Source organism: Ambystoma mexicanum, chromosome 8 (assembly GCF_040938575.1).
Source record: "Ambystoma mexicanum isolate Mex_15411 chromosome 8, UKY_AmexF1_1, whole genome shotgun sequence".
Classification (NCBI taxonomy): domain Eukaryota; kingdom Metazoa; phylum Chordata; class Amphibia; order Caudata; family Ambystomatidae; genus Ambystoma; species Ambystoma mexicanum.
The window spans coordinates 164,830,192-164,858,041 of NC_090929.1; the positions used below are offsets into that span (position 1 = coordinate 164,830,192).

Below are 27,850 nucleotides of genomic sequence, written 5' to 3' on the forward strand. Positions count from 1 at the left end.
ATCCAGGTTTTTTGTGGAGGTCCCAAGGAAGAGAACATTACAGTAATCTAGCATAGAGCCGGTGATAGCTCTGGCTATGTTGGTGCAGTTTTCCTTGGCGAGAAATGGCCTGGCTGCGTTAATGAGTTTGGCATGGTAAGCTGCAGAAGAGGCGATGGCATTGACTTGTCTATTCATGGACAGGTTAGCATCCAGGTAGACTCCGAGGGTTTTGACTGAGTCTGAGACATGGATTTTAATGGAGTCAATGGTGAAGTGGCCAAACTGTGTGTCAAGGTTCTTGAGTGTGCTGGGGGAGCCTGCCAGTAGAAGTTCAGTCTTAGTCTTGTGCTACTCCACAAAAAAAGGCATAAGGCCTCATTACTGGTCTGGTAGTAACCGTGCGGGAAAAACCGTCAGGTTGCCACCAGACCCGTATTGAATTACCAGCGCCTAACTTCCCGGTAACACCGGGGCATGCCGACCCCGGCGGCCAAGAAGTCAGGCGCTGGTAATTTTGTAAGTCCCCATTCCCATTGAGTCCCATAGGACAGCATGGGAATGGGGACCACGGATGCACCGGCACCGTTAACAACGGTGTGGGTGCTTCCGTGAGACTCTGTGGGCAGGTGCCGTTTTTAGCAGGTCTGACCATGGCAGGTGGGACGGCACCCGCCTGCAGAGTCGTAGTGTGCCGGTCTGGAAACAACGGTGCCGGTAGGCTTACCGGCACCGTTGTTTCCAGACCGGCACACTCATAATGAGGCCCGTGGAATCTGAACTGCTGTACTGTTCTAGATCGGAAGACTGCATGGGCTTCTTTATTTTTTTTTAAAACATGTTTTATTACAGTCAATGCACCAAAGTGCACCTGAGCACTGAACAGAATGACCATATAATTAGAGTAATGCCACAATATAAGATATTTTACCATTACATGATACGCATAAAGCATTTCATAAAAAAGATAAAATCGTCAGCTATAAAATAATGTCGTCAATACAACACCCCTAAAGACTGAAGACCATAGTCAGGTATTCGAAGCCTTCTCAAAGGCCCAATGATCCTGACACGGGCCCTCATTACGACCATGGCGGAGTTCCATGGTGCTACTAGCACCATGGACCATGGCGCTAAGCTGCCAACTCCGCCATGGTGGTTGGCGGATTTACCGCCCCATCCCGACCTTGGCGGGGCGGTAAATCCCCAATCCCCATTTTGCCCTTCCCCATTCCCATTCTGGCCCCATAGGGCATAATGGGAGTGGGGAAGGCGTTAATTACGCCACCGTAAGTTACGGTGGCGTAATTAACTCCAATGCCCCTTACCGCCATGGATTTTACCGCCTGCAAAAAGCAGGCGTTAAAATCGCCATGGCGGTAAGGGAACTCGTAGTATGGCGTAAATGTACGCCATTGACTACGCCGGCGTAAGTCCCCTACCGCCATGGTCGTAATGAGGCACACTGACATAATCCAACTGGAAGGTCACTCCAGGAAAAGATGGCAGTCCGTGGAAGCCATCTTTGCAAAGGGGAGGACCGGCCGAACACTGGGACCTCTAACCAGAGCACATCCCGGCACCTCAGTCCTCGCAAACCGCCAGGGATGACCAGCTCAATGGCCACAAAACGTGGATCTTCTCAAAAAGGCACCAAGTGACTAGGCTGCAAGAACCCAGCCACATTTCGTACCTTGTGTAATCTTGTTTTCAATTTGTTAGTTTGGTAATCCAGCATTCAAGGTAATCCCATAGTCAAAACCAGGGTCGGACTGGGACAAGAAATAGGCCCGGACACCCCAAAAAAAAGTGGCCCTCCCCTCAAGACCCTTGACCTCTGATGACATCAGCCGAAGTGACGTCCTTTGACCCCACCCAAAAGTGACATCCCAGGAAGCGATAAAAGACGGCCTTTCACCCCTTGACAAAACAGGAAGAGGCATAAAATAGCATTGTTCCTAAGTACACTGTGAAAAATATGGTTATGATTTCACTAATGTGATATACATTTCATACAAGAATGGATCACCATATGTATCATTAATATCTGTGTGTATAGATCCATATTGTCAAATTACTGTGAATGCAAGCAGACGTCCAAGGCCAAATGATAATGTTATTGTATAGCACTTACGTTTAAGCTCTTTTTCTAGAACACATATGCATACAATATCACCCAACTTGTGTTGGTACTCATTTATCGACCTAAGAAGGATAAAAGGCTGTGATGGCCTTGCTGGGATTCGAACCTGCAGATCATACACACATCGCAGCAGCGAGCACTTAACCCACTGAGCTATCATATCGGCTATAGTAAAATGAGCAATTATTCTGTAGTGGATACCATTAAACAGGTAACTTAGATTTAACAGCAGACCAGTTATGTTCCTCTGCAGGTCTGGTGCAAAGTTGGCTACATGTCAAGCCTGCATGCATCTACTTTCAGGCTTCAGAGGTTGGCAAAACAGGGAAATCAGCGCACTCACAAGACATCACATACTCTGAGCACGTGTTACCTCATACATGCAAACAAACATCCTGAACAGCATGCCAGTGAGATGGGAAAGATAGACACATTACAACAAAGCATTCATTGTGGCACAATGAAGTCAATGGCAACTTGATGTGCTATGGTCAAATATTTTAGGCACAAGGATTTTGGAAAGTGACCGAGGACACCGAGGTGGAATGTCCTGTGATGATCGTAACAGAGAACGGCAGAAAAAACATGCTATTACTGCAACTTGTAAAAAGTGAAATACATAGTCTGAAATGGATGCTTATTCTACTCTAAAATTGGTTGTTTATCACTAATACATATATATCACTAATACAACAGCGCAGGAACTCCAGGGGGCATCGTGCCCCCTGGAGTGGTGGCAAAGTGACAACCCCGGCCCGGCGGCCCCTCAACTTTGCATGCTGCTGCAGCATGCAAATGATGCATGCATCATAATTTATGATGCACACATCATGCATGCAAATAAATCATCAAAGCAAGGTAACATTTGTTACCTTGCTTTGATGGATTATGCCATTGCAGGTATTTTTTTCCCCCAAAAATATTTTTTTCAAATTTTATTTTTATCCAAACCGGCCTAGACATGGCCAGAAACCGGCCCAGACATGGCCAGAAACCGGGCCCCAGTCCCCAGGGACGATTTCGGCTCGGCCACTGGCCAAAAGGCAGAGGGGCCAATCCAACCCTGGTCAAAACGGACACATGAGATTTTTGACAAAAACATTTACACACCAAAATTAAACTAGTGAACAATTGCAAGAAAACCAACCTTATCCGTTGAAAGGATAAACAAGATATTTTAATGTTAAAGCAAACCCAGCAGAAGACCTTAAATACCAGCTGTTGCCAGAGTATCACACTCTCAGGGGGATAGCTCAGGGGCAACACGCATGTCTTGGGAGCAAGACGACGCGGAGCAATACAGCAGGTTCAAGCCCCGGTTCGGCGCTTAGAAACCTGTGGGTATTAAGTGCATTATAAATGGCCCACTACAATTACTCTGATCTACTGCTCTCTCTTTTTCTCATTTCCATCTCTCACTGTCTCTCTATGTCTCTGTCTCTCTCTCTCTGCGAGGGCTGCATTATCAGGTACATGTTTGCTAGAACCACCCCAGCCACTGCTGACAGCCTGGTGAACAGAGAATAAGCACAGATATATTTATATAGGGTGGATGGTTTAAAATAGAATGAGAGCAGCACTGACAAAGGGAACCTCTGAGGTGGGAACCGACTTTAAATCTGAAGACATACATTGTCATTGCGAATGCACTGCAAGAAAGCTGCCATTACATTGAGGGTGCATTGTCTATATGTCCCAGGACCTCGGCAATGCACTGGATGCACACTTCACTCCAATAACTCAGGACATCCTGAGCACCCTTGCGTCCCTCTCCCCCTTCCCTTACCCCACGCCCTGTCTCCTATGGCCTCCCATCCTCCCTTTCCCTTTCTCTCCACCTTCTATCCTATCACACCTGATAAGGTCACCGGAGCTGTCCGCTCCATGAAGGTCTCCTCCAAACAGGTCTCCCTTGCTCTTCCAGAACCATTGAGGACAATATTGGCTCTCTTGCCCCTGCTCTTGCTAACTTCTGCAACCACTCTTTTGCTATGGGATCTTTCCCCTACTCCCTCAAGCACTCCCTTGTGTGTCCTCTCCTGGAAAAACCTTCTCCAGGCCCATCTTATCCAGCCAACTACTACCCCATATCTACCACCCACTTCCTTGGGAAACTCTTGAAGAAGCTGGTCTTCCTCAACTGACCCAGCACACTGAACCCGTTGGTTGCCTCCACAAGCATCAATCTGGATTCCAAGCATCCAGAGACATGGAAACTGCTCTTCTGAACACCTGTGAGGTGCTGCTTGCATCTCTTGATTCTAACTCTCCAACTGTTCTCATTCTACTTGATCTCTCCTCTGTATTTGATACAGTCAACCACTACGTCCTCATAAAATGGCTCCACGATACCCTCGGTATCTCAGAGCGGGCACTGGACTGGCTGACCTCCTTCCTCAATGACCGTCCGTCCCAGATTATTCTGGGCTCTTTCTCTTGTCCCATCTCGATCGCCACCTGCGGTGTCCCCCAGGGCTCCACCCTTTCTCTCATTCTCTTTAACACCTATCGTGCTCCACTTGCACACCTCATTTCCACCTTCTCCCCTAACTTCCAGTGTTATGCAGTGACACACAACTCTTCTACTAACTTCTGTCTGACCCTCTGCTTACTTTCTCCTTAATTCCTGACTGCCTATCTGCCCTCAGTCCTGGTGTACTTCCAATGATCTCTGGCTCAATGCCTGCAAGACTGAGATCCCTCCTATTGGGACTCCTGCTCCCTCCTTCTTCCCTTCACTCTGACCATCCTCTATGGACTCTCATCCATCTCCTTCAGCTGCAGCCAGAAACCCAGTAGTCATCTTCATCTCCTCTCGTACCTTCCTCTCTCGCATCCAGGACCTTGCCAAGAAGTCCCAATTTCAACTCCACCTCCTCAAAGGAATTCTTCCTTTCCTCACTTTCCCCCTTAAGCTCAATGTCTCTAGAGCTCTGGCTCTCTCTAGGCTAAACTACGGCAATAGCCTTTTCCTTAATCTACCCTCTTCTTCTCACTGATCCCTCCAGCTAATCCAGAATAGGGATGCAATACTTATCCTTGGTCTCAGGCCCACGGACCACATCTCTCCAGCCCTAAAAACTCTCCACTGGCTCCCGGGTGCTGCCAGGATCAAATTCAAATCCCTCTGCATCATCCACATCTACCATCTACAACTTGCTCTCACTAAATACTCTCCCTCCAGAGCTTTACGTTCTTCCGGCACCAACTCTCTCTGTGTAAAGCGCTTTGCTAAACAGCGAGCTGGTGGGCGATCTCTTTCCTCAGCAGACTCTCTCCTATGGAACAGCATCCCCCTTCCTTTTTGTTCTGAGACGTAGCTCCTCAAATTCCGGAAGCTCCTCAAGGCTTTCCTTTTCACCTCCTCCCTTCCTCCCTCCCTCCTCTGCTAAACTCCATTGTTGCTAAGATTGGGGCCATGGGCCCTTATGTATCCTCCTGGGTTCTGGCCTCCCACACCCAATTACCTACAGCCTCCATCCGCTCCCAGCACTTGCCTTGGCACCCTCTAGCCTAAGCCACCACAGGCCTGCGCTTATTTATTGGCAGCTGACCACTCCACCTAGGCGCTTACAGCTGTTCACTCCCTAGCACTTCCCTCTTGATACACCTAGCACTTACACCCTCACTCCCTCATCCCTTCTCTCTCTGCACTTGCACATTCTGAATGCTTGCAAAGCCTAGTAGGTCCACCTCTATCTTTCATTGTTATATTTGATTTTCATTCCCATGCTCCCTCCCTGCTGCCTTGTGGGCGCTTTGAAACACAATTTACTTGATGTATATACGCCTTACAAATGCACAATAAATAAATAAATAAATATGGGGAAGGTGATTGGGACACAGATAGGCTCTGCAGAGAGTGCTGGGTTTTGGTCAGACCATGTAAGGGGCCAGAGGACCAGGCTGCAGTGCCTCCAACTGGATGTATTGTCTATATTTTGGTAATTATTAATGTTTGGGATTACTGTAACCACAGTGTGGGCTAGGAAGCACTACCAACCAATCAGTAGCCAGCACACAAAATCAAACATTGCCATGGTGTTTGTAGAAGAAGCAGATCAATGCTTTTCAAGCAGGAAGGGCATTCTGCAAAATAAAATGGAATGTATTCTAGACCAAAGAAACTATTAAAAAAGGAAATTGTTTAATTTTACTAGCTTTGTAAACAGACACTTTGCGAATGATCACTTCCAGTAAATAATGTAGTCATAGTAAGAATATTACATTTATCTTATAGAGCAAAGCAAATTAGCAAAACCTAGAATAACCATATACATTATTTTCTGAAAGAAGGTTATCATTCCAAGATTTACAGTCTGGTACACTCATATTGCACTGTTTCAAAATAACCCTATAAGTAAGTGGAAGGGAGCAATTTACACCAATGAGACTTCCTGGCTGCTGTGTTTGAAATCAAATAGCCTTTTGGTAGCATAAGAATGAAGCCTGCGGGGATACAGGGGTGTGGGGTGCCAGTTGCTGTTAATGTACCTGGAGGGACACCGTAGCCTGTCTGCTAGAGCGCTAAGCCCCGCCCCCTACATTACTTACACTGCCTACGGGCCCACCAGGCTGCAAGGGCGCGGGGTGCCCGTTGCTGTTTCTGTCCCTGGAGGGACACCGTAGCCTGCCTGCTGGAGCGCTAAGCCTCGTCCCCTCCATTACTTATACTGCATCCGGGCCCGTGAGGGTGCCAGGGCGTGGGGTGTTTCACACTGCAGGGGTGTTCCACACAAGCAGAGAGTGGGGCCCTGAGCACAGAAGTTGGATTATTCTGGACTATTCTGTCTGCAAGGTCTGCAAGGATCGCCCCCACTGGCAGTAAGGTGAGAGCTGGGCTATGGTCTCTGTCGTGGTGGGCGTTTGATTAGCTTCAGGAAGTTGAGAACTGTTGAAGAGCCGAACTCCTTGGCTCCCCTTGCCCAGAGACGTGGTTTTATCTGGGCACTGCTGCAGAAGTGGACGAACTCTCCACTTTCCCCCCTCTCTTCCTCTCCAAATCTGCCCTTTTGTGCAACCTCCAAGCCCCCTCTGTCCCTAAAGCGAACTGCAAGTTGAAAGTGGGCCGAAGAAAAGGGGGAGGGTTACCAAGCAACGTGACGGGGAAAAGCCAGGGAAGCGGAGTTTAGCATGTGGGTACCAGCACGGACAGTGTACTTGTCCCAGGGACCGTTAACACTATTCTTGACCCAGGGGGTAAAGTGGGGTGTCTGCACCTGAGCACTTCAGCATCCACACCCACAGCTTTAATGGGGAGTTTCTCCCACCACATGGGTCCACCCAAGGCCCTGCTGTGAATCTTTTGCCTGACCTCACCCCAGATGAACATCAGCCCAACACCAACCTGTTAACCCCCGGAGGAAGTCTCAACCGTGTGGCCACTGCTGATCCTCTCGATATTCTGGGCCATTGCTGCGAGAGGATCACCCTGCGCATAGCCAAGTTCATTGAGGGCTGTGAACCATCGGCCCCATCACTGGCGTCCGCTGTGCCCCTCACATTTCTTGGGCTGTCACTAAGGCCCGTCCCAGGTACTACCTGTTTGGTCCCTGAACCATGGGTGGCATTGACCAATGAGGCTGCTCATCCTCTGTTTTTTCCTGTCCTCCCGGCAGTGGACACAATGGACCTGGGTTCGGAAAGATCCTGTGAGGGAAAGCATCCTTTGAGCCCCCCTGCAGCACTTGGAGCATGTCCACATCAGCAGAACTTACTCCACACCCAAGCCTACTACCCAAGGGAGCCGGTCCCTGCCAGCCTCATCACCCAAAGAACTAAACACTACCGCGGGCTGCTCCTGCGACTGTCTGCTTTCTGAACTGCCCAACATCAAAAAACTATTATCGGCTTTGCTTAAGGGTGTGATAGAAGCCAAGGGGGAGGGAGGGGCATGGAGGGCTGGAGAGGGCCTACAAAGGGACGGGCATAGGGGATTGGGTCCAACTGCTGATGTGGGAACATATGCCATGTGCGCCAGTATTTCCCTTGCTGCTGGTGCCCCGAACACTCCAACCCCGAAGAGGCAACCAGAGGCTGTTCAACCTACAATCCCAAACGTACTGAGAGAGCCCCCTAAAGCCCCCACCCCAGGGCTTGTGCCCTCCTCTTGGGAGAGGAACCCGGGCATCAAGCATCCTGTTGGGGGGGCAACCAATGCACACAACCCCTGCCCTGGGAGGCCTCCACTTAGGCACAGCGCCATGGGATTCCAGAACTGCCTCTTGATAGAATAGAACCAAGGGATGCCCTTCGGAATAAATCTCTCCATTGGTTACACCCTGTAGGGGACTGTGCTTTTGTGACTAAGGATGCTATGGTGGAGTGCACTAGATTACCTACTGAAAAGTCTACTGATTCTGTCAAATTGGTTTTTGGGGATGATCATATGGCAAGGGATGTCTTGAGAAAATGCAATGGCCATGGGTGGACTCAAAGAAGCCGGATGGTAGCCAGCCCCTCCCACATCTCTGGTCTCGTGGCCTTTCCTGGCGATTCCACTAGCAAGGGACCTCTCTCTAGGGTGAATCTTATCCTTCTGTGCCTGCTGCGTTTTGGGAGTCAAATGGGCCATGGGGTTGGGAGCACTGAAACTTGGTTAGGGATCTGTTTTGTGGCACTCATGTAGGGTGCTGTCTCTCCCCTTGTTTATTTTTTCTTTCTTTTTTTTCTCTGTAATTGCTGCATAACTTTTTAGAAATGTATTGCTAGGATGTACTTTCATGGCCTATGGCCGAATAAAGTTATTGATTGATTGAGAATGAAGGCAGTTCCCTTACAGCTGACAAATATTTTTGTGATAAAGAGGTTGTAAGCCTTCATCACTAAATACAGAACGGAAACTGGGGTTAATGCTAATTTTCTTTTTTGCAACACTCACCCTAAGGTTCAAGTGGTTGTAACCATGAACCATATATACTCCTTCGGACAGCCTTGGGGTTTGGATGTGAGGATAACATGACTGTGACATCATTCACTCCATTTTGGTCCAGGCTTTCCTGGAACAGTGATTCCTTTCCTCTACATGAAACCGGGAATCTCAAGAATTTTGGAAGAGGAGTGGATGCCTGCGCATGGGGTGTTGAGTGCATTCCCAGTCCCCAATGCACAGTCATCCTTAGAGAACTGTGTATAGGATTATTGTTCAGAAAGTTAGAAAAAAGGTAAGCATTTCAACTACAGTGGGAGCCCATCTAGCCCCTGCAACCCCCATTGCTTTCCTCAAAATGTTTTCAGGCACCCAAACCCCACTTAATTACGATTTCTAGTCTTTCTTCTCCTAAACCCCCTCCCCCCCCACTACACAATCCATCTGTAACTCGACCCTCACGCATTCCTATCCATTCTAGTGGTTTTCCTCCATTTTCTTTGGTGTCTCTCCCTTCCAGATCTTCCCCTCTCATTGTGTGGTGAGCAATGATGAGCCGGAAGGCAACTAGTTCTGGGATAAGATGACTCTTGTGTATCTTAGTTAAAACATTCTTCTTTGTTTGTCATCTATATACATTCTAACTCCCAGCCTTGTAGACATTTGTAATAATGTTTAAACACTTTTTTTAAAATCTTTACCTGGGATTCCACAATTTGAGTTTTTTCAAATACTTTTAAATACAAAAGAGGACATTTCTTCATGATTGAGTACACATTGTTTTTCACGCATTTGATTTGTTTTCGTTTCTTAAACTTTTTTGTTGAAATTACATTTTTAAAATTTGACATAACTTGTTTATTTCATATTGGAAAACCATTTTTTAACAGGCTTTTAGGATACAGAACAAATCTCAAACTAGCTTGTGTTAAATGTAACACAGAATGGAGGAAACAACAGATACGTTATAGAATAAATAATATTCACCAGTATAAAACCGAACACACTGGGGAGGATAGGTCACAGCAATAACCAGAAAAGAGAATGGAGTGCAAATCGATGAAAATAGGAGATAATTTTTCAACAGAACATGGAGCATAAAAGGTTCAGCCATATGACTTAATAACACACAGAACATCCATGAGGCAATTAAGCAATATTACATGGGAAGGGGGGCATTACCGGGCCAGTTAATGCCCAGGGTCCATAGTTACAGGGCCGAGCGAAGCAAGTGCCTTAAGGATGCCCTTTGCCATTACCAGGCCCAGTATTACCCTCCTGTCCGTGTAATATTGGTATTAGTAACCCGGCACAATGTCTCCGGGGTACTAATAATGTGTAAGATGCGAACCCACAACTTAAAAAAAAAAAGATGGGCACCATGGATCAGGAGGAAGGGACTATACGTAGTCCCTTCTTCCTTTCCATGGTGGTCTTGCTGATGTTGGTGCTGTGCCGGGAACACTACTGTTCCCGGTGCAGCCAACGGACAAGGAGCAAGAAGCTAAGTGGGGAGGTGGTGGGGCGTGTCTTATTGGGTTGATAAGAGGGGTGGGGATAGGATGTGGGGCGCAGGAAAGTGAGGCACTTAACTGGAAAACCTGGCAAGCGAAGATGGCGGCCACCCGCTCTTGGGTGGCTCGGAGCAGGGGCTTTACTGTGTGATAAAGTCCCCACTCTGCGCCTCCCCATTAGCTGGGAGGCTGCCACACCGCCATCGCCGGGTACTGAATTGAAATACAATCGTATATATTTAGATTGACGTTACTGCTTCCCTAACTCCACTAGTTTCTCCCACACCAAAACTTCCACAGTATTCGGATCCTACTGGATGGGCCCCATACACACCATCTCCTTGAAGCATATATTACTGGATGATCACGTGGCATGACTTTGACATAGTGCATGTCACCTGTGCTTCTTTTCAACAGAGCAAAGTGTTCACCGCGCCATTCCATAAGGTAGGCTTCCCAGACTTCTGGCTGGCCGACCAGTTGAACAGTCTTGGCCCAGTCTTTGTAGACATTTGGATGCTGTCCTGCTTTTATTGCTACGACGTCAACTGGTGGAACCCAAGATCCCTTTTCCTTCTGCCTGCAGGTAAGACCAGGGGACTCCACGGTGTAATGTTAATGGCTGAATACTATGCTATGCATATCACTGATTCCGCCTGTCTATACAACTTTGGCATTAGAGCTGCTTTCAGGTTCTCATTGGGATTTGGAGCTCTAGACATTTTGGACGCAAACAGGAAAATTGAAGGTCTTTCTCCAAGCTCACTCATTGGGTGCCCATTGCGCAAGGAAAATTGCAAACAGAGGAGAGGTGGAAGCAGGGCAGCTTGATGAGTTAGGTGCTTGCTGTTGAAATCTGAGTTCAACCTGCAGGTCACAAGTTTGAATCCCATTGTTGGGAAGTTCTTGCAAATATCGTGAGTTCATGTGAGCCAATCTGGAAGCTAATGCTGCACGCACTGTGGTGACAGTAGCACAGGTAGAAAGTGCATACCAACCATCCACTTAATACTCATCCTAGATGCCCAGCCTCTGCTCTATCCCAAAACCTGAACCACGTTTTCCTCATATATATCATCAACAAGAGTAATGTGCAAGGAAGTCCAGCATTGGGGGATGTGGCTCCTATACTATGCACGCATTTTCCAAATGGCGTGACCGGTACCGTTGGGTACAGTTTTTGGTGTACCCATCCCTGCGCATTCTCCAGTAACTACAGCATGCGACAGTCAAGCACCATGGGTACTGTTGTCAGCATAGGGTCACAAAATTGCTTACTATGATGAGCAAATTGATATCTGATACCTTGGTAAGCTATAGAGTTCTCCACGGTTAACTTGCAATGTTGCAAGTCTTGATCCATAAAATGTACAAAGGGCTGGATGTACGTGATCATTTCGAATACGAACGTTTCGAAGACGAAAAAAGGGTATGCAGTCTTTCCATCGAAATAATTTCCATTGAATCATTATCCATCGAAATTCATTCATTGAAATGCTTTACCATCGAATAGCATATTCATTGAATGAATTTCGATGGATTACCTTTAAAATAGCTGTATGTTTGGTTTGGAAATTCAATGGGTTGAGGAAAAGGTTAATTTTAATGAAAATGGGAGGTAGGGAGGACACCCCCGCAACCCCTGCTTCCCTTGTTCACTATAATGAAAACCGAATGGTTGAAATGTTCGGCATTTTCGGGTGTATGTGATTTTCGTACACCCGAAATCCGATCATTTCAACCATTTGGTTTTTTAAATACGATTTTTTCGGGTGATACCCAAAGGGCTGGCAACAATATTTCTTGAAAGTGATCCCTGCAACAGTTGCATTAGGAATAAGGGTATCCAACACTTTTGCTGAATGGCATTTTTGTCGAATGCATTTTCGTCTGATTGTTTCCCTCCATTCCTCTATGGCCCTTCTCAAGCGTATCCTGTTCTCCATTCGCCTCCTCCACCTCCTCTACCTCCTGCACCTTCAGGTCTCTCTACAACTCTACTTCCATCAGAACTTTATCTCTCCTGTCCTGCCCCACCTCCTACACCTTCAGGTCTCTCTATGCCTCTGCTTCTACCAGAACATTCCCTCTACTTTATACCTTCTCCCCTTCCAACTCTCTCTTCTGCTCCTTCACTCCTTTCACCTTCAGATTGCCCCCCCCTTGCTCGGGCTCCTTAACTTCATTCTTCCCATTGTACGCTTCCTGCATGTTCTTTCCGCCCCTCCCCCTGCTCTTGCACCTTTACTAACCTGTTCCCCTCCTCTACTTCCCATACCTTCGACTCTCTCCACATCTCCTCCGCCTCTTGCACCTTTGGCTCTCTCCACACTGTTGTGTGGGCGAGTGACCCCTGCGCCCCCGCAGGCATTCACACATGCGCAGGCATTCACACAGAATAACACACACGGGACGCGTTGTGAAAACAGAAATAAAGTATCGAGGCTAAGTACCCCAAAAGGAAATTCACCGAACAAGGGTTACAAAGGAAAATACAAAGTACTTTATTTTATACTGAATCCAGTTACAAAAACAGAGCAAAATCAGATAGCTATCGGCCCTCAGTACAACACAACGAACTCCAGCATGGTTCAGTGTGTTCAGTGAGAGACCCTGTACATTAGAATGCATTCACTTTTTATACATTTGGTGGGTGCAATGTCCATCCCCACTTCGGGTTAATATTCCTTTTAATACATCATCGATCTAGGGTTCGTGCCAAGTCTCAAATAACCGCATATAACTGGTTTGCCTTTAATACATGGATCAACAAGCGTATGCATTAACTGTATATTCTAAAGGTTTCCATGCAGGCCTTCTTAAACATTAATACAATGTAGTTAAACAGATGTTCTTCGTTCAGTATTTGAATACATTGTCTCAACATATGCTCGTGGATTAGTTTCATTGCACGAGTAATCCTTCTACACATAGGTCAACGAAGGACAAGGTCTCAGTTCACAACCTCAACAAGTGGCCTGCAGGCAAATTACACATTACCTATGTACAGAGGTCAAGACGGCCATGTTGTATTCTGCAATGACATCGTCCACCATTTTAGCTCACAGGGTGACTTTTACACAACAAATCCAAAAATGGCGGTTTGACCTAAAATGGCGGCTTACATGGATTTAAGGTCAGGACCTTGCAACACAGATTTCTTTTGCAAGCTACTTTCGAGCAGCTTGGCGTAGGCCATATTACTATATTTATTACAATAGGAGGCACAATATACTTTCTAGTTCGACAAACCCTCCTTTTGGCCTATGCCAAGTGCTAAAAACTACTTTGGATCTCCTTGCAAATAACTCCATGCATCATTGTCCATGCACCCTGAATCACTATCGGAAATATCTAGTGCCATTAGGTCTTTTGCTAAAATATCTTTCAATACATATTCTTTGGAAGTCTTATCTGGGGCATACACTTTATGTCCTATCGAACCTATAGCTTGAGCGCAACATCCCCCTAGCATCAAACACATACCAGGCAAACACTGAATACAGCAACAAAGAAACAACAGGATTCCCAAAATAATTAATAAGACCGAAAGTACCTTCCTACCCCAAGATCGCAAGAAGTCCCAGAACCAAGCGCTCAGATCCCAGTTTCCCTCGGGAACATGCACTTCGGAACTAAGGACGTGCAGATTCTGTATTGCCTTGAAGATAGTTGGGGAGGAATCTGGTACGAAAACACAGCAAGTTGACCCCACTAATTTGCATACTCCACCACGCTCAGCTAGAATGACATCTAATGCCATTCGATTTTGAAGTGCTACTAATCTTATCGCCTTTTGTTCTAACGTCATATTATAGAGTATGTCCATGGTCCGGTTGATGGTTCTCTCCAGTACTCTCGCTAGTTTTCTGATATCTTCTGAATTCGCTATCTGCCCCCAAATAGGCACAACTGATTTAGCTATATCTCCCAAGACTTGTGCTGGGTTGTCGCCATTCCCATCCCGCCATGGACGAGCCTTCGAAACTTCTTTTGTACTAGCTATAAACACCCCAGGTAACAGGATCCCTAAATAACAGGTTCCCTGCCAATCCCTGGGCAACCATGGGAATGCTACATTACCGCAGACAAAGTAGACAGGTTCGCCTACATACAAAGGTCTGTTCTCCCCAGTCAAATTTGCAACGTTACCACAACTTAGAACATTTCCCATTGACTGAGTTCCATTCCTCTGTATGCAAAAAGAAACTGAATCAGGGCAATGGTTAACAGTGTAAGAAGGAGGCATGGCATCCTTATTGCCTATCGGAGCTATTTTAAAGGAAATCAAAGATTGGAAAGGACGAGACAGTTTATCAGAAGGCCTAATAGAAGCAACATTCGGTTTACTCTTATTTGCAAAAAGCGAGCATCCCAGGGGAGTCAAAACACGTTTCTCAAAACTATTCAAATTGGTGCCATCAAAGTTCCCTGAGATGCTATCATTCCATCGGCCAAAGAACAGTGCTCTAAGAGAAGCATAGCAAGTAGTTGTCAACGGTAAAGGATGAATATACCAACCTAGCCCCTTATCCTTGTGTTGCGGTAAATGTGAGCAGACCCAGCAGTTGGATTTATTAAAAATGGCATGTGGTATGTGTAGCATTCATGATAAGTAGTAGGTGTTATTGTGGTACCTTTGTCTGTGCTGGGAATCCTGAGGGGATAAAGTGTGCAAATGTACAAAGGAGTAGGAACAATGGGTGCACTTTCAGTAGGCAACAAAAGTTCTAAAGAGTAAGTTTCCTCGAGGTACCACAATCCTAAAGCAGCGACTATTAAAAAACCAAACATCATTATAAGAATACAGCAATACAGTCTATCAGATGCACAGCAAAACCGTGCCATAAGTCTATCTCCGTGGTCGTAGGTTATATCGTACTTTTCCTGGTATTGATTGATCCGGAAACAATATGTTGTCACTTCCTGCTGGACGCAACGTGTCGGAGGCAAGTGAAGGTGCTGAAATTGAAACAGCCATTTCCAGGTGCAAAATTTGTGGAGAGTGTGGAGACAAAATGGCAGCTTCCCGAAGCCTCCCGGGCTCAGAGATATTCTCCGACACACTCTCAGTGCTGCTTACTGCTTTGGGATCATTGGTTGCAGTATCAGCGAGGGGTTCTGTTTCTTCTGTAGCGTGTGGCACAGGGTGAGGAAGTTTCTTGATGTGCAACGCGTGGATCCAGTTCTTTCGTCCAGCGACCCGCACCGCTGTCTGGGTGACCAACAGGACTTGGAATGGCCAACGCCAGCGAGGCGCGAGGCAGGAGGTGCGCTCAAATGATTTGACGAGCACCCAACTCCCAGGCCGTATGTCGTGGCCCGGGCGCTCGTATCGCACAGGTAAAGCTTCTCGTACCTGGTGATAAATCAAATACAAGTTTTTAGTCAATTGGCTACAATAATCTGAAAGTAGTACATTTTCAACATTCTTTAAAGTTCGACATTTTGGAAGGTTCCAGATATTGGCAGGTCTCCCCATTACTACTCAAATGGAGAGAGCCCAGTCTTAGTTTGAGGGGTTGTATGCATGGCTAGTAACACGATCGGTAAGGCGTCCGGCCATTTTAGTTTGGTGCCGGCACACGTCTTAGCGAGCTTGTTCTTGATGATTCCGTTGTGTCTTTCTACTAGTCCGGCGCTCTGAGCATGTCTGGCCGAATGGAACCGTTTGTCAATTCGTAATGCTGTACATATCTGTAGAATTACAGCAGCGACAAAATGTGGACCATTGTCCGACCAGATAACTCTCGGCAAACCAAACCGGGGGAAGTATTCTTTTAACATGGTTTTCGCAGTGGTCATGGCTGTAGTCTCTTTAACAGGGAAAGCCTCAACCCATTTACTGAAGGCACAAATGACCACGAGAACATACTTTAGATTGTTGCATCGTTCCATTTCAATGAAATCAAAGTGAATAACTTTGAAGGGGACAGAAGGTGGCCCAAAACTTCCCCTTGGAGTTGATGTCCCTTTTCCCACATTGTGTTGTAGGCAAATCATGCAGTTCTGGACATAGCGCTGGACAATTTTCAAAATCTTGTCATTTGCCCAAACTTTTTCTAATATTTTCGTAACCTGCTGGGCACAAACATGTGTAGGGCCGTGTGCCATGACAACCATCATCATTACATAGGCTTCAGGTAACAGCCATTTCCCTTCGACCATGTCTACCCAACACCCATCATCATCAAGTTTCCCCAAGCCTTCAGCCGACCTCTTAGACTCTTCCATTGTGGCATCAGCTTGGATATCCCGTACAGACCCAACACCCTCATCCATTACATAGGCATCTACAGTCTCCCTTGAAACATACATCTCCGTGAAGAGATCTGTGACAGTTTGTCTAGCTATCTGATCAGCGAAAGCATTCCCTTTTCCAATATCATCTACAATCTTTCGATGTGCTGCACATTTCATAACTGCTAACTGAGTAGGGAGCGCAAGCGCTGAGAGTAGTTGTACTATTAGGGAGCCATGTTGAATTTTGGTGCCATGCGAAGTTAGGAACCCGCTTTCTGACCAAAATCTCCCAAGGTTGTGAACCATCCCAAAGGCATACTGACTATCAGTATATATATTTACTGCAAGCCCTTCGGAAAGTTCACAAGCTCGGGTCAATGCTATAATCTCTGTGGCCTGCGCAGAATTATGCGTGATTCTCTTCGTTTCCACAAACGTGCTCAATGGAGTGATTGCATAAGCGGCTGTGGATGTACCATCCGGAAGTTAAAAGCAGGAGCCGTCACAAAACAGCTCTCCTTGCGGATTATCCAAAGGAGTATCTTTCAAATCAATTCTACCCTTTGTTTCTTGTTCGGTCGTATACAAACAATCATGTGGTACTTCATCGCCGCAAGTAGTATCTTGCGGAAAAGGTAGGAGTTCAGCCGGATTAAGGAAACAACACCTCTTAATTTGGATGTGAGGAGCAAACAAGATCAATTCATATCTTGTCAACCATGCAGAAGTGAGGTGTTGTGTTTGAGGTTTGAGTTCGGTTCAATAGAACACCTACAGAGTGAGGCACCATCAGGGTTAGATCATGGCCTAGGACCATTCCCTCACTCTGTTTTACAGACGCGGCAGCAGCAGCGACAGCGCGCAAACATCTTGGCAAAGCGCATGCTACAGGATCAAGGGCGGAAAAATAGTAACCGCACGGCCTATTCTTCCCTCCATGTTCCTGCGTTAATACAGCCAAAGCACATCCATCACATTCATGCACAAACAACACAAAGGCCTTTTCATAGTTTGGTGTGCCCAAAACTGGTGCAGAGCATAATGCAGTCTTAAGCAAGTCAAATGACTGCTGGTGTACCGCGTTCCATGGCAATGGCGAAGAAATGCCCTTCTTCGTCAAAGCCAACATCGGTTTGATTACTAGTAAAAAATTCGGGATCCACAACCTACAGTAAGAAGCCATACCTATCAAGGCCCTAACTTCCTTCTGTGTATTTGGGACAGACATGCCAGAAATGTGTTTTATTCTTTCAGGTGTCAATTTTCTTCCCTCCTTTGACAGGAGATAGCCTAAATAGGCGACCTCCTGACAACAATATTGACATTTTTTAAGCGAAGCTTTGTGACCATGCTTAGCCAGATGAATAAGTAATAACACAGTGCCCTCCTTACAGGCACTCTCAGAGTCAGCAGCTAGAAGCAAATCGTCAACGTACTGAAGCAAAGTAGAGGTAGAGGGCAATTCAAGGGTATGAAGTTGTTCTTTCAAAGCCCTACTATAAATACTAGGACTCTCTGTGTACCCTTGAGGTGCACGATTAAATGTAAACAAGCGTCCCCCTAAGGTGAACGTGAACAAATATCTACTATCCTTGTGTATAGGAATACTAAAGAACGCATTCTTTAAGTCCACAACACTAAAGTAAGTAACTGTAGCTGGAATCATGGTTAGGATTGTCGTTACATCAGGCACAATTGGAAATTGTGGTGCCACAACTTTATTAATGGCACGTAAATCAATCATAAAACGGAATGGAATTACATTATCGCCTTTCTTGTACATGGGTAAAATCGGGCTATTACACAAACTTCCTGAAATTTCTTCAATCACCCCGCAATGCACAAAATCGGAAACAATACATTTCAAAGCTCGTTCGCCCTCCACCGAAATCTTATACTGGGGAATGCGTGGCAGCTCAATTCCATGTTTCAAAACTATTTTGACAGGCTCAATCTGTAAAACACCGACATCATTGTCGTCGACAGCCCACAAGCTCTCTGGTACATTAATGAATTCTGGACGCAAAGGTCTAGTCAAGAATTGCGAGGCAGAAAATTGCTGTGGTGAAATCGTCAAGCGCACTCTATCAGAAGAACAATAAATTGCTGCATTCAATTCTTTTAACAAATTCAACCCCACCAAGTTCTCTCCGCAATCCGAAGTCAACAGAAATGGACATTGGTCCGTAAAAGGACCCAAAGAAATAGGTACCGGCATAGAAACCGGACAAACAACTGGTGTACCATAAAACCCTACAGAAACATTGGTCTGCCCTGACAGTGGAATGTTTGGAACCCGCGAATGATCAATGGAACACTTCTGTGCTCCAGTGTCTATCAAAAACTGATGTTTCCTATTTCCCACCACCATTTCAACGTAGGGACCTTTCTGATTGACGGGAATAGGTGTAGGTTCCAAACCCTGCTTCGGGCAATCCTAACAAAACAGAATATCATCAAAAGGAAGCTCTTCAGATAAATATGCAGCGGAAGGATGATCAAATATGTTCCTGGTGTCCATACTCGGAGTCTGATTGTCCTGCTAAAAAGGTTGCTAAGGGTCCTGTGTAAACTGACCTCTACCAGGGCCCCCTACGCCCGGGCGACCTCTGGATCGCCTACCCATATTACCAAATGTATCATTCGACCTTTGTTGAAGGACGGGGCATTGTGCCGGCCAATGACCGTCTCGACGATAATAAGCGCACTGGTTAATGTTCACAGGACCCAAGGGCACATTCCCCTCTGGGGCATACTGACCTCTAACCTGAGAACTACCCCCTCTGGGGCCCCTAACAATTTGCTGCAATAGCACTTTAGTTTTTAAATCGCCTTTCTGTTTTTCAATCCTATCTTTTTCATTATTGAAAGTACAGTACAGTACTTCTGATTGTGATTTTCCCTGCCAAGCGCTCTCAGAAGACATAATTTGTGACTGGATGTCAGGCAGCAATCAATGTACACATTTGTCCACAAATAATCTTTTCCCAGACTCTGTGCCTAAGTCTTGTCCACTGAAATCCGAGAATACCTTTTCGAACCGATTAAAGAACTCGGTAGCACCTTCAGACTTTCCTTGGACACAGGCTGTAAGCTTGTCCCAAATAATTCTCTTTTCGGGAATTATGGTTTTTAATTTAGCAACGATTCTATCAGGCAGAGTTAATATCATCTGTTGCGGTCTTTCGCCAGCTGGCCTTTCCCCATCGAGTCTAGTTATATTCACCCATGTATCTCCCAACCCGGGTACATCGTCAATAGTTCTAACTTGTTTCCATAAATCTACGGGCAGGAGTACAGGAAACAACAAATCAATGTCACCTAAGGTGAACACTGAGGACTGCAAAATGGATTCTATCTCTTTATAGAACCCTGTCGGATTTTTCCTAATATCAAGAATAGATTGCCTAATAGTATTCACTTCCTGTCTTGAGAATGGGACGTGAACGAACTGCGATACATAATGAGCAGGAATGTTCACAGCGACTATATTATTTACAGCATCGGCCGCAACTTCAACCTTCGGGACAAATGTCGGAGGAACCTCTCTCATAGGCAACTGAGAACTAGGTGACTCCGAACGCTTACTAAGCAACAGAGCCAAGTCGAGCGCTAAAGCAGTCGAAGAAGTGTCAAGTGAAAAAGCTCTCTTATAAATGCTCAATAACTCTGTGGGACAACTAATCTTCCTTTTTACACATTCATCCTGCAGGCATTCTACCATTACCTGTATCACTTTCCTCTGCATTTCTAACGTATATTGACTATATGTGTCATATACCTCAACTGGAGTTATCGATATGTCTGAAATCCATCTAATCGCGTCTTTCTTACAATTTCGCATTTCCTCTGATATCGGTTTACGACACGGAAGGAACCGTTTCTGTACATACATATTTTCCTCTTCATCATAACTTTTCTAACTCCTTTCTATACCCAAATAACCTCTCGACATGCTCATTTACCTTCTCCACAGTGTCTCTAGAAAGTGCTAGAGTGTTTAGATCCCTTAACCCTTGCGGAACATCCGCATTATTTAATCTTCCCCACATTATACATAACTGAATCCCTAAACCTTCAATAAAAACATTTTTCTCAGGAAAATTATCCGTATTACAAAGTGTGGCAAAAATGCTAGCTTGATCATCCTTCTCCATACAATGCTTAGCCCATGCAATTAACTCACTTTTCTTCTCCAGCAGTACAGTATTGCGAGTGACAACTTTTGTTCCTGTACCTCGATCGATTACAAGCGGCTCAGGACCACTTGGAAGAGAGGGAGCAGGCAAATTCGATGGAGGTACTATAACTGGTGCGATAAAAAGAGGCGGAGGAGCAGGTGGAGGGACAAAAACCGGAGGAATAGGAGCAGCAGGCTGAGCAGGAATAACAGCAGGAAGAGGTACAGCAGTGGGAAGAGGAACATACGGAGGTGGCGAAGAGGCACCAGACTTTCATTCATTTAATATTTTGTCAATAAACTCATCAGAAATATGAAGATTTTTAGAAGGATAGATTTTCTGAATTCCAAGTGAGAAAGCTCTATCCATATTTTTAGTCGCCTCAGACTGTTTGTCTTGGTCATATAACAACGCTTTTTCAGTGTTCGTTTATGACGATGTGCATGTTTCTCTCTACCTTTATGTTGTTGCAACGCTTCTTTTTTCCAATTCTGCAAAACATCAAATGCTGCAGGTCTAGCCTTTTTCTTTAACAAGACTGACTCCAAATATTCAATACGAGGGATCTCAAAACTACCATTGATTGGCCACTGAAGTTCGGAGGCATGTCTGGTTTGTCTGTGCCAAATATCATTAAATACTATACTTCCAATGCCATGCTTACAGTACATAGTACATGCCGGCGACCCCTCCTGTGGTGCGGGACGGCTAAATTCCAAAGATTGTCGATCACTGCGGAATAATGCCCTAAAGCAGGTAGATAATTTCCCAGGCATATCTCAAATTCTTGGTGTTACCTGGTCAATAATTGTGTCTGCAGATACAATACGCCAAAATTCAAATTGTCATGGTTAAATTAAGAATCGGGTCACGACTCACCTGACCAAACCTAAGGAGGACCGATCGGTACTTCTAAGAATCTTACCTAACTAATCTTACCTCGTGTATGGTGATTTCGGCAAATCCGCCCGCCTCGATAAGTGGACCCTCGTCAAGATGCCGTCTCAGACCACACACTTATCGTCCAAGGATCGGGTCGTGCAGCGCTGCTGACGTGTCGCGTCTCGTTCATTATTCGGGCGCCAACTGTGAAAATAGAAATAAAATATTGAGGCTAAGTACCCCAAAAGGAAATACACCGAACACAGGTTACAAAGGAAAATACAAAGCACTTTATTTTATACTGAATCCAGTTACAAAAACAGAGCAAAATCAGATAGCTATCGGCCCTCAGTACAACAAAACGAACTCCAGCGTGGTTCAGTGTGTTCAGTGAGAGACCCTGTACATTAGAATGCATTTGCTTTTTATACATTTGGTGGGCGCGATGTCCAGCCCCACTTCGGGTTAATATTCCTTTTAATACATCACCAATTTAGGGTTCGTGCCAAGTCTCAAATAACCGCATATAACTGTTTTGCCTTTAATACATGTATCAACAAGCGTATGCATTAACTGTATATTCTAAAGGTTTCCATGCAGGCCTTCTTAAACATTAATACAATGTAGTTAAACAGATGTTCTTCGTTCAGTATTTGAATACATTGTCTCAACATATGCTCGTGGATTAGTTTCATTGCACGAGTAATCCTTCTACACATAGGTCAACAAAGGACAAGGTCTCAGTTCACGACCTCAACAAGTGGCCTGCAGGCAAATTACACATTACCTATGTACAGAGGTCAAGACGGCCATGTTGTATTCTGCAATGACATTGTCCACCATTTTAGCTCACAGGGTGACTTTTACACAACAAATCCTAAAATGGATATTTGACCTAAAATGGCGGCTTACATGGATTTAAGGTGAGGACCTTGGAACACAGATTTCTTTTGCAAGCGACTTTCGCGCAGCTTGGCGTAGGCCAATATTACAAAATTTATTACAATAGGAGGCACGATATACTTTCTATTTCGACAGCGTGTTGCCAGCTCGGGGTTCCGGCCACAACTGCCGGCCGGGAATGCCTTGATTATCTACACGCATGCGCAAGCCTCGTTATCGGCTGCGCGTGCACCTACAGCGTAATGACTACGCAACATCCCTCCTTTTTCCCCAAACAAGAAACAACTATAACATTAACACGCACCAATAACAACCTTGGATCTCGAAAACAGTTCTCGGCCTCTTATGATGCTGTGTCCATGATGAAGTCCTGGAACCTCTGCGGAGGCTTCTGCCCCTCACGGCTCGGGTACCTCCTGGAGTCCTCTCGAGGTGTCTCCGGTGTCTCTGGTGCTTCTGGATGTCCTTTGACCCACGGCAGTGACCCTGGCCGGGTCTAGGCGCCTTGGACGGCACAGGAGGAGGTGCAGCCTCAATCCGCTTGAAATGCAACACATTCCGCGTGATGGTGCCCCTGGCATTGGCCGCAGTGACCATGGACCCTTTGACATGGGTCACGCCCAGCGGCTGGGCCTCGTAAGGGAGAGATAGCTTCCCCTCTGGTCTCCGATCCGGACCAGAACAGTGTCCCCTACTGCAATCGACTTCTCCGACAGGTTCCGGCGGGCGCTTTCCCGCTCGTTCTGGATACCTCTCTCCACACGTACCCGGTTGTTGTCAATCACTCTAGGGCTGCGCCCCTCCACTTCCGGTAGCAGTCCCCTAGGGCACTACTTGAATAGGGCCTCAGCTGGCGCGACCCCGGTGGACTGATGTGGGGTTGTGCGGTACTCACGCAGAAATTCGAAGAGGTTTCGACATAGTTCCCCTCCCCCATCCAGCAAGATTCTGAAGACCTTGTTGAGTGTCTGCATGAAACGCTCAACCTCCCCATTCGCCCTGGGCCAGAGCGAGGTAACTTTCTGGTGTTTGATCCTCCTCTCCTCACAGTATCGGTAAAACTGTTGCCCATGGAATGGCGAGCCGTTGTCGGAAAACAAATCTCCGTAGGGAACCCGTGGGTGGCAAACATCCTCTCCAGGGCCAGAATGGTGTGGTCGTTGGCCATGGATTCTACCAGCTCCACCTCGGGATAGTGCGACCACTGGTCAACAACTGCAAGAAAGTACATTCCTCTGCCTGTGGAGCCGAAGTTGGCATGCACCATCCCACATGACTGTTCACTCCTTTCCATTGCTTGGATGGAGGGCCCTCTTTCCACTGGGCTAGCCGCCTGGCGCGGTACGCATGATCGCACAAACTCGTCCACCGTGCTCTCCAGGTCCGGGAACCACACTTTCAGTCTTAAACGTGCCTTCGTTTTTGCCGTTCCTGGTGATCTTTATGGCTGAGCTGCAGCACTTTCATCACCAAGGGTCGCGGGATGACAATTTGGCACCCTCTCAGCAGAAGGCCATCGTCTGCAACCAACAGCTCGTGGCGCACCTTGCACGGTGCTTGGAGATCTCTCTGTGCCCCGACCTACCTCCTGGCATTGTTCGTGAGCACTTCATGCCACTCCCCGCTGTCCATGGCTTCCTTGATGACCAGGAATACCTCATCCACATTTGACGCATCCGTGATGTCCTGGCGCTAGGGCCACTGGCAAGGCTGCCTCCACCATGTTCTGCACCATTTCAATGCAGTCCACCACCTCGGCGGAGTCTCGAGGGCGCCCTGCCCCCGGATGTCTGGACAGATAGTCCGCAGGGTTGTGGGTGTCAGGGCGATATTGTAGCTTGACCCCATATTCAATAAGCGACAGCATCCACCTTTCAATGAACGGCGGTGGCTTGATGGAGGCGCTGGCCATAATCGGAATTCGTGGTTTGTGGTCAGTTATCACAACCACAGGCTTACCCAGGATGTAGATCCTGAAGTGCTTGCAGCCCCACAAGATAGCCAGGGCCTCGCGTTCAATTTGTGAATACTGCTTTTCTGTCTGTGTGAGTGCCTTACTAGCATAGGCAATGGGCCGCATGATCCCCTGTGGATCTGCTTGCATGAGCACCGCCCCCAACCCCACCGGGCTGGCATCCACCACTATCGCCGATTCCCTGTCTGGGTTAAAATACGCCATGGTTTCCTGGCCTGACAAGGCATTCTTGATCTCGGCGAATGCCCTTTGCTCCTTCGACATCCAGGCCCATGACGCGCCATTCCTTGTCAGGGCCCGCAATGGCTCTGACAGATACGCCAGGTCGCGCTGAATCGTCAACAATAGTTGACCATGCCAAGGAAGCTCCTTATCTCCGCTGGTGACTCTGGCGGGCCGCCTCACATATGTCCTTTACTTTCTCCGGGTCGGGCGAGATGCCACCCGCATGAAACACAAACACTCCCTGAATCGGCAGCGGCGTATCCCCACCAAAAGAGTATATCCAGGACTTGGACTCTTCTAGCTTGGGAGGGCCTGGGAGAGCCTCATAGTGTTTGGCCGCTAGCACACAGACCGACGCTCCTGTGTCTATCAAAACGGGGGTGGGCACATCACCAATGTTCACTGTACACGTCGGTTGTCTGCTCAGTCTGGACCCTGTAGCAATGCTTGATTTGAAAAAGATTTCCTCCTCCTCTTCTTCCACCTCAGAAATGTCCAGATCATGCATGCCTTGCTCAACCAACGATACACCCCTCACTCTCCGGGCATTACTCGCGCTTACCCTTGCTGGCCCCCTCGACGCCGTCACTGGGGTAGAAGCTCTGCACACGCTTGCATAGTGTCCTGGTGTGCCCCAACGGCCACAGATCCTTGTCTTTGCTAGGCATTCCCCAGCATGAGGCAGGTCATATCCGCAATATGGACATGATTGCGGAGTGCCAGGCGCAGATGGACTGTCCACCCTCCTAGGTGTCCATCACGCTCTCCCTGGGGCAGAACGCCCAATGGCAAAAGTGTCTTCACCCTTCCCAGGGTGCATAGCAGCGTCCATTTTCACCCCTCTGGATTCCGCCAGTTTGTATGCTCTCCCTGTGTCGAGGATCTGTTGCAGCGTCAGGCCTGGCTCCCTCAACACCTGCCTTCTCAGCTTCCCCAAGCTGCACCCCTGAATTAGCTGGTTCCGCACCATCTCCTCCTCATTCACCCACCTGCAGGTACTTGCGAGGTGCCTCAGCCGTGCACAGAACTGGTCCAGCGACTCCTCTCCTTGCTGCTTCTCCGCACACATTACAAATCTGTTGAAATCGACATTCGCCATGGGGAGGAAATGGTCTTGGAGGGCCTGTTTCACTGCATCATAGGTGACCACCTGAAGGTTTAGCGAGTCATAGATCCTATGGACCTCCGTGCCAGCTGAGTATACCATAGTGGCTTCCTTTGCATCATCATCTATCTCCCCGGATGCCCTGAAAAACATTTCCAACTTCTTCACCCTCAGTAGCCATTTCGGCCCCAGGTTTGATGGTGGGCCTGTGGTGTCAAATTCGGGCATGGGTGCAAGGGTGCTGTGCAATATGCGTGGGACAGGCGCAGGGGCTCCTTCTTCTTCCCCCTCCTCACCCATGATGATTGGGTATATCAGCGAGATCACTCCTGGACCGCTTGTACTGGCCTTCCAGCCACAGGATGGGTGCCCAGGCACCAAAAGCACAAGATGGAGGAGTACTGGGCCTGCAGCAGTTGATGGTGGTGCCTCCAGCCGTCTCAAATCTTTTCCTGTTTTTTTTTTCAGTAGCCACGGCCCTTCAGTGAGAAAGGGCCATGGAATGTCCAAAAATAGTTTTTATGCAAATGGATCGCAGCCGGAGCACGAGCACCCGCCTGGGCCGCAACCGCTGCGATCTGCGTATCAACCAAGATGGCCGCCGGCAAAGTGCGTGGGTACGCGACGAAGTGAGGAGAAGACACTATCTCTGACTCGTTCGGAGCAACGTCTCCTTTCCTCATCGTTGCCGCTCCTCGTCGCCAGTGTTGTGTGGGCGAGTGACCCCCTGGGCCCCCGCAAGCATTCACACATGCGCAGGCATTCACACGTAATAACAAACACGGGACGCGTGTTGCCAGCTCGGGGTCCCGGCCGCAACTGCCGGCCGGGACTTTCTTTTTTATCTATGCGCATGCGCAAGCCTCGTTATCGACTGCGCATGCGCCTACAGCGTAATGACTACACAACTCCTCCTCCCCCTCCTTCACCTCCACCTCTTTCCACACCTCCTCCACCTCCTGCACCTTCACCTCTCGCCACACCTCCTCCTCCTGCACCTTCACCTCTCTCCACAACTCCTGCCCCTCCTACTCTCTCCACACCTCCACCCGCTGCTGCACCTTCGGCTCTCTCGACACCTCGACCTGCTCCTGCACCTTCGGCTCTCTCGACACTTACTCTCCCTTCTGCACCTTCGGCTCTCTCCACACCTCCTCCCCCTACTGCACATTCACCTCGCTCCGCACCTCCTCCTCCCCTGCACCTTCACCTCTCTTCACATGTCCCCCTTCTGCAGTTTCACCTCTCTCCACATCTCCTCTCCCTCCTCCACCTCCACCTCTCACCATACCTCCTCTCTGTCCTGCACTTCCACCTCTCTCCACACCTCCTCCCTCTCCTGCACCTTCACATCTCTCCACACCTCCTCCCCCTCCTGAACCTTCGGCTCTCTCCACACCTCCTCCCCCTCCTGCTCCTCCACCTCTCTCCACAGCTCCTCCCCCTGCTGCACCTTCACCTCTCTCAACACCTCTTTCCCCTCCTGCTCTCTCCACACCTTCTCGCCCTCCTGCACCTTTGCCTCCCTCCACACGTCCCCCTCCTGCACCTTCCGCACTCTCCACACCTCCTCCCCCTCCTGCACCTTTGGCTCTCTCCACACCTCTTCCCCCTCCTGCACCTCCAGTTCTCTCCACACCTCCTTCCCCTCCTGCAACTTTGGGTCTCTCCACACCTCCTGCCCCTCCCGCACCTTCACCTCTTTCCACACCTCCTCTCCTCCCTGTACCTCCACCTCTCTCCACACCTCCTCCCTCTCCTGCACCTTCACATCTCTCCACACCACCTCCCCGTTCTGCACCTTTGGCTCTCTCCACAACTCCTCCCCCTCC

At 47.7% G+C, this 27,850-nt stretch overlaps 1 protein-coding gene across 1 annotated transcript in view; it reads left to right on the forward strand.

The window, feature by feature from the left end:
* LOC138471465 (xenotropic and polytropic retrovirus receptor 1 homolog) overlaps positions 1-27,850 on the forward strand; it is a 245,232-nt gene that overhangs the window by 156,231 nt on the left and 61,151 nt on the right. Inside the window, exon 10 of the mRNA XM_069609088.1 lies at positions 10,922-11,090. Within this exon, the coding sequence (XP_069465189.1) occupies positions 10,922-11,090 (169 nt within the window). The remainder of the gene's footprint in view (positions 1-10,921; positions 11,091-27,850) is intronic.